General features: G+C 37.2%; 1 protein-coding gene across 2 annotated transcripts; it reads right to left on the minus strand.

Annotated features, from left to right (window-relative positions):
* Nucleotides 1–586: 586 nt before the first annotated feature.
* Nucleotides 587–6757, minus strand: Popdc3 (popeye domain containing 3). Of its 2 annotated transcripts, XM_005377823.2 has the most exons (4): nucleotides 6569–6757; nucleotides 4657–5366; nucleotides 3635–3743; nucleotides 587–1379 (listed from the first exon to the last, which is right to left on the minus strand). In XM_005377823.2, the coding sequence occupies exons 2-4, from the start codon at nucleotides 5139–5141 to the stop codon at nucleotides 1098–1100; spliced, it is 876 nt and encodes a 291-aa protein (XP_005377880.1). In that variant the 5' UTR covers nucleotides 5142–5366; nucleotides 6569–6757; the 3' UTR covers nucleotides 587–1097. The 2 variants fall into 2 exon arrangements, with proteins under 2 accessions (XP_005377880.1, XP_013366242.1); XM_013510788.1 differs by lacking the exon at nucleotides 6569–6757 and having other exon boundaries at nucleotides 4657–5666.
* Nucleotides 6758–7539: the final 782 nt, after the last annotated feature.

Raw genomic sequence — 7539 nt, forward strand, 5'->3', positions numbered from 1 at the left:
TCCTATCCATCTTTTTTTGTTTGTCTTTCTCTGTGGCACTATTATTTTTCAACCATAGTTTTTTTGATTTATCACCCATTTCCCTCGCTCCCTGAATGTAAGCCCGGCGAGGGGCGGGACCCCTTCTGTCACTTGGTGTATCTTCAGTGCCAAGGCTCACACCTGCAGCCACAGAAGGAGCTCGATAACCATTTTTGAATGTATGGTATATCTTTTTACTAAAGAGCGCAGCCTACCCACGGTCTTCAGAAAACCAGTTTGCCAGAGATAGGGGTCATATTTACAACTAAGGATGTCTGTTTCTTCAGCTCTTCTTCAGGCTGTAGGGATGGATGGAGGCAGTGTGGTGTGGGTGCATGGTGGGCTGGATATTCACCATAAGCCCTTCCTTGTCTGGTCAAACCACTGACTGACCTTTTCTCTTTTAACTGAACCTGTGAAATGGGTATATAATGCAGAACTTTTACTACTTGTTCATGGGCGTTCTTTTTAATTATATTACTTCATTTTTCAAGTAATGTCACCTTTTAAATGCTATTATGCAAATTAAGCTTAGAATTTACTACCAAGAAAATAGTCTTCGAGGTTAGCTTATTGTCTCTTGCATTTATTCTACATTTTAGTCACATCAAGTAACTTTACATGTAAAAATAAATAATTGCAGCCTACCACAGTAATACATTTTGCCTTCCTCAAAGACTGTAGCAAAAAATTGAGTTCTGGAAATGCTTATGTAGACCCTAGGAAGCCACTCTCAAGCTGAGAACACTTTCAGGCTGCTTCCTGAGGAGCAATGCCAAGTCCACCAGATATCTGAGAATGGGCAACTTCATTTTCCCAGTTCTGACACAGCGAAGAGCAAACTGCCCAGTTACTCGTCCCTCTGCCCCAATTATAACACTAAGAAATATAGGAAAAATGTGTAAAATTTATTTGCAAAGCAGAAGTTGAGATGAATAAAACATCTGGCATTGGCATTTTGCCTCTGAATTTGATTTATAAAAATATCAGTGAGCTCAAGCTTCTGTATTTTGCTATGTCTTTTGGGGAATGATTAAGAGTCTTTTACCATAGTAATAAACCTTCAGATTTTGATGTCATTTATTACAATATTGCCTGGAATTCCGAAACGGTTCAGTCAGGGGTGACCTGGGCACTTCTGGACTTGACATATGATAGTAATTGGGCAGCCGAATGTCATAGTGGTATCTTTTCCCAATATATACCCTGTCGTTCAAGGCATAGAGTTTATCTGCTATGTCACTGCCAATTAAAACTGAGAACAGGCGGGAGATATAACGGTGCTGAGCAAAGAGCAAGTATAACTTCTTTCTCCTCCAAGACACGTATCGGCAGTCAGTTTCTGCTGTGAGGGTTACCTGAAAAATGTGAGGCCACGTGAAAACAGAGATTAGTAAGCAAGAAATCAAATCACATTTTTTCTGCTCCAAAGTTGAAGTGAATTTTGTTTGCTGCCTTTTTTAGCTTAAAAAATCACACTGAACCACAATAGATTATAAAACAACAAAATACGTAACTTATAATACATATAAAATGGCATAATTTTATTACTACCTATTTAATTTATAATAATCGTAAGGTCGAGGTCTCTGGTGGGACTCACCTCCTACTGCCCATACAGGGGGGACTATGAGCCCCCACTTGGTTTCCTTCCCTCCCTCCTGCTTCACATCCCACCTCCCGACCAGTGCTTCCTGGGATCCAATAAGCTGTTTGCACTCCACAAAAGAAATAATTATCATATCATATCATAATGTTGTACCTATCTCCAGTTTTTTCTGTTTGGGTACTTGATATTAAAAACATGCAATAAAGTTGGCTAGTACTGGAAAAGCATATACAAGCCACTTCTGAGATTGTGGATATGTAACCCTAATTTAGTTTCCATAGTACAAAAAAGAATTTACATGTCTACTTTTCATATGTATATGAATTTGTGTTTGTAAATGTACATATATGTATTAATTCACAGGAAAACAGTATAGCATGCTAAACAGAACCTACTGAAACAATTATCTTTCAAAACTACTAGATATGACAGCATGGTAGTAACATAAGTAACATAAGCTTAGCATTCTATTGCTAGAAAATAACAGAGCTGGGAGTGGTGATGGATGTCTGTAATCCCAGCACTCAGAAGGCTGAGGCAGGAGGATCACCTCAAGTTCGAGGCCACCTACACAGGGAGTTCAAGGTCAGCCTGAACTACATAGCAAGACCCTGTCTCAAAAAGAGGGGAAAAAAAGAAAGAAAAGAAAAGAAGAGAAGTGAAGAGAGCAGAAATACATCAATATATTAAGTTTAAAAATCATGCATTTTGTAATAAGTGCAGTTTTTTGTTCTGGTATTTTCTAAACTTCCATATTGGCAGTGTTTAATTTATAGTCAAATCTCAGTGATTATATTTTAATTCTAATAGACAGTTACACAAAAAAGAATTTAATAATATTTACCACACTATTACTTACTGCTTGTCCATGAATCCACAGTCAGAACCATTTGGGTTGTGATCTGACTGGATTCATGGGAATTAGCTTTCTCTACAGATATCTGACAGTATTCTCAGAGGCAGATGCCTCGGGTGACTTTCTGAAAACTTTCTGCTCTTTTATCAGTATGTCAAACTAAGTTTTGTTTGTCATACAGAACTCTGAAAGTCAAAGACTGTAAACTGGACTGTTAACAGGTTTTTATAAGTTATACAGTTTTAATTTGGTACCTGTAAATAATCCTAGTTAGGATCTTAACCTATAGTACCCTGAGAGTTAAGAGAATGCAGATTTAGAAAGAACTGTTTTTTTTTTACAGTCAGTTAATTTATCATGTAAAATTGCTGTAAATGATAATATAATTGCTGTAAATGATAACATTCTTTGTTCAGATATTCAATTGTAAACTTAAGACTATTGTGTTTCTATTACTTTTGTATGAAATGATACTTGCAAAAATAAAAAAGGAACCTTCTTCAAATGATAAAAAAATATTACCACAGATTCTTTCTTATCATTTAAGAGGCATGATCAAAAATATGGTGAAATTTAAATTTTAAAATATTTTAATTCTAGCTGAGCACATGGTGAAAGATAGGGGTCTAGATTCAATCTACTGCATGTAAACTTGAAAGCGAAGATCTGTTAAATTAATTTCAACTTAATCTGAATTTTAAATAAAAACTTTGCTACAAAAAAACCCATTTATTACAGTATTTAGTTGTGCTGTCCTGGTTTCCTTGATGCCTGAATCCACTGAAAATGTTCACCTCTCATGGTCATTTACTTTGACTTTGGGGAGGGGCCAGAAGTAGGGAGAGTATTTTCAGGGGATTAGTGGCATGGGTCTTTTAATGTAATACATTTTTAAGATTTAAACATTTGCTGTATATTTTGATCACAGCACATATACCTGTTTTCCTCACTGTAGAATCTAAAACATGGCATTAATCAGCAGGAGTCAAGCAGAATTTTCCAGTCACGTATGTTTCTAAGTATACCCTGAAGTTAAATATAAATTACTCTTCTGTTATCTGTTGTTCAACTTGTTTGTTTCTGGGTTTAGATACTGTTTGTCTGTGTGGAAGAGGGAGCATGCACTGGGCAGTCCAGTTATTCCTTACCTGAAAAATGCCTTCTTCCGTGGGTCTCAGTGAATCCCACTCAGGCGAATCCAGAAACTGAAAGGGGAAAATGTAGTGCAGAAATTCGCCATCGACTGTCACTCTGATCCTATCAAAAAACAAGAACATCATTTATGAAGGAATGAGAGAGTACATAGCAGCGAGGGGACGGGGACATGGGAAGGGAAATGTAACTCAGATCTCTGAGAACCTTTTTGTCCTTTAGCATTTTGAAGGGCAAAATATTAAATTCGTATATAGTATAAGTAAGTGACACAGTATCCTATGAGATTCATGGACTGATCTTCCTCACTGAGGAATCTGGACTATTCAGTGAAACTCACCAGAAAATTCAAGTTGCACATTTATAATATGTGTCCATTTATGTATGAATATTATACTTCTATAAAAGTTTCAATACATTCTGTCAAAACTTTTAAATTAAGCGGAGAACATTTAAGAACATACAGGATATCTGCTATGTAAACTAAAGTTTTAATTTTTAAAAAACATGAATAAATATATTGTTTCTTCCCCCAAAGTTTTTTATGTATATTTTTTTTTCTTGAGGTTCTCCTTTCTACTTCTAATAAATGGACAAATGCTAAAACGTACTAAATCAGTTTGATAATTATAAAATTGAAAGTTTTCGGATACAAGAATGCGCTATCAAAACAGTCTATTTAAAATAGTTTGCATACCAGTATAAATATCTTTTTAACTGAAGCTGGCATCATACTTCTCTTGACTTTCAGTGACTAGCTATCATACCCAGATAAATCCATACTTTAGTTTTAAAGTTTCACATCATTTCATTTCTAAGACAAAAAAGTAAGGCTCAAGATTACTTTCTGCTTCAAGTAAATAATTCTATGTGCTCTAAATCCATGGTATCTGTCTCAAAGACTTTCCCAAGGGTGCTGAATGTCACCCAGGACCGTGTTCTACTTAGATGAGTGACTAGCAAAGAAGCACAAAGAATTAAGACAGAGGAAAGACACGCAAGCACCAAGGGTACGGACCTTCCTGAGACAAGCAGGGAGAGTTTATCGATGGAGGTTTTCCCCTGCATGGCGTAACAGTGCTCCTTTTCCAGAGTAACAACTTCAGAGCTCAAAGCAATTGTTCTGAAGACAGGCAAAGAGATCCCCAGGGGCTGGAAAAGGGAGCTGTACAGCACCTGGAATTCTCGGGCAAAAGTTATGCTGCGAACTTGATATGCAATATGAACAAATTGCATGAAGCAGATGACGAACAGTACAAAATTCCAGGAAAATATGTCAGCAGCACAGATATCTACCCAAGCCCACACTGCAGAGCAGAGAAAACCCAGCCCCAGCAAACTGAAGACATAAAGGAGCCCGAAGAATCCACTGCCACCCATGAAACCTACTACAAATAAAATACTAGCAAGATGATAAATGGCTCCTTCCGCCTCTGGCTTCCAGGTTGTACAGACTGGGTGCTCATCTATTAGGTTCTTCCATAAGCTTGAATTCTTTTCCATGGCTGTACTACTGTCTGTTGCGTTTTCAAATGGCTTGAGATGCTACTGGAACAAGTAATTAACGCTTGTGCTTTTCCATCATCAGAGTTGTGCTCCGTCTTCACAAAGCCAGAGGGAGCAGAGGTTCGGTGGGTATAGATCTTGGAAAACTAAGACTCACATGCTAGTTTCGAGTTCATTCATCCAGGTTCCTGATTTAGACCTAGTCCACAAATATTCTATTTCCTGTGCAAGAGACAAAAAAGGATAAACGATCTCATTAAACCAAAAGCATAAAGGACTGTATTTAATGAATCAACAGCATTACTTATGCAAACTGACCTCCTGTTTTCTATGGAGTTAGAATATTCTAAGTACAAATGCTGCTGAGTGTTAATTAAATTTCTATCATAGAATAGCATTTGTATTAAAATTAGCTGGCTATGTATTATTCAGGTAGAGGAGTGCTCTGTAATCAGCTGGTCTCTAAGGCAGTGTTTGGTGTCCCAGAGTCACTTGAGAAAATGACTAAAACTGCAGCTTCACAGGCTATTTCCAGATACACTTAATCAGAACTGCCCAGTGCAGGGCCAAGGTGTTTGAATTTTAAACAAGTTCCTCATGAATCTGATGGATAAATTCATCATCTTCCACGGTCTGCCCATTTGAGGGTGACTAGCTTATGCTATCTTTTCACTCTTTATACATGAAGCACTTGAAGCTCATAGAGACCAAGTAATTTATATGAAGCCACACAGTGGTCAGTCACAGAGCAGAACTTGGGCACTTGGTGCTCATGCACTGCATCTAAACGTGAAAAATGTTTTAAATTTGGCAGTAAAAGGAGCTCTACTAAGTCAGTAAACATAAGAAACACGTAAGATTCAGCTTTCAGGGACACATAATATACTAGGAAAATGTCTGATAGATTTACAGTACTTGAAAAATAAATTGACTATAATTTTGCAGCATTAGTGGTTATTTCAGGTTAAATGTTGCATATACATAACTAAATACTAACTCTCTGGCTACTTAGATGTTAATGTATCCCATGGTCAAAAATGTTAATGACTCTGTCCCTGTGCATATATATTCTCTACCCTTTCAGCCATATGATAAAAATGCTAGTACATGGTCTGAGTCAGGAGAGAATTAGCCATGATGACAGAGCTGCAGGACTTATGTATCACTACCACTAGCTTCCCTATCCATGAATGGTTTCACTGTACAGGATTCATTAAGTGTATTTTTAAGAAACATAATAACCTTCAAAAGCCTAGAACTTGTGTGCTATATTTAGTGTTTTATTTTAGAAATAGAGTATTTCCAGAACGCCTGTTAATAAAGTATTGGATATCATAGATCTTGTCCCATAGAAATAAAACAGTACACGCACAGAGGTGAGAATGACTTGGCTGGAATAAAAAGGGAGCTGTGTAATCACTCACTGAACTAGAAATGGAAATAAAGAGGCTGCTGTCACCGAAGTTTCTGGTTTTTCCTCTTGGTTAGTGATTCTTTTTCCCAGTGAGTAATGACTGTATGAACACTGCCAGGATAATCAGGATGAACAAAAAAGGGAAAAAGGAAAAAGAGGAAAGAAAAATTACCTACAACTACAACTTACAGTCATATTGGTATTTGTACATGTTTTCAAATACATTTCAAGTATTATGCAGATCCCTGATTATTTTCTTCCCTACCCCATCTGCGAGATATTGAGAGTCAAGGCAGACTGCTATCCTGAACATGTTCCCTTTTTCTCTTCTAAACAAAATACAAAATTCTATACTATCAGATTGTCACAACAAAGGCAAGTTTTTAAAAATGCAATGAGTAATAAGAAGTACGAAATGCCAATCTGCAAATGTCAGTCTCCCTGCTGTTTTGCTTTTAAAACTGGGGTATTTTAAAAATCAATCAATTCTTCAGGAAACTGAACACAGCCAATATTCAAAAGAATTGCTAGTAGAGCTCTGAACTTTGGTTTGAACTTACTGAAAAATTTATAATCCTCAATAAAATGTTAAAATGAAGTTAATAGGGAAAGACCATGTAAAACATTTGTGGTAATTCAGAAGGGAACTTACGGAAGCTTTGCCTTCCTACAAATCTTGATCAGGGGGATATATTGGGGCCCCTACATTCCTGAAGTGTGATCCAGTAGGATGTAAGAGGTACTGTGCTTCTGGTCCAGCCCTCCCCAGTCTACTTCTGACTCTTTAAGCTGTCACCAAACTATCATCCTGTCCTTAACACTGTATTGCTCAAGTGTGCTGACTTGCCCTGATTAAATTACCCTACATCCCGCCTTTCTGCACTTGGTGTATTTTTATTCCATCACCAAAACAAATGTACTTTATTAGAAGCAGGAGAACTGACAGGGGCAGGTGATGAGCAGGAGCAGTCCTCTGGTAAG

The sequence above is a fragment of the Chinchilla lanigera genome, unplaced genomic scaffold (assembly GCF_000276665.1).
Source record: "Chinchilla lanigera isolate Chin_1 unplaced genomic scaffold, ChiLan1.0 scaffold00010, whole genome shotgun sequence".
In the NCBI taxonomy this organism is placed as follows: Eukaryota; Metazoa; Chordata; class Mammalia; order Rodentia; family Chinchillidae; genus Chinchilla; species Chinchilla lanigera.

Excerpts from the sequence above, each read along its gene's own strand:
- Popdc3 (XM_005377823.2), bottom strand. The coding sequence starts at position 5,141 with ATGGAAAAGAATTCAAGCTTATGGAAGAACCTAATAGATGAGCACCCA. Across the intron at positions 3,744-4,656 it reads TCCCTGCTTGTCTCAGGAAG|GATCAGAGTGACAGTCGATG; the intron begins GTCCGTACCCTT and ends GTTTTTTGATAG. Across the intron at positions 1,380-3,634 it reads CGGAAGAAGGCATTTTTCAG|GTAACCCTCACAGCAGAAAC; the intron begins GTAAGGAATAAC and ends CACATTTTTCAG.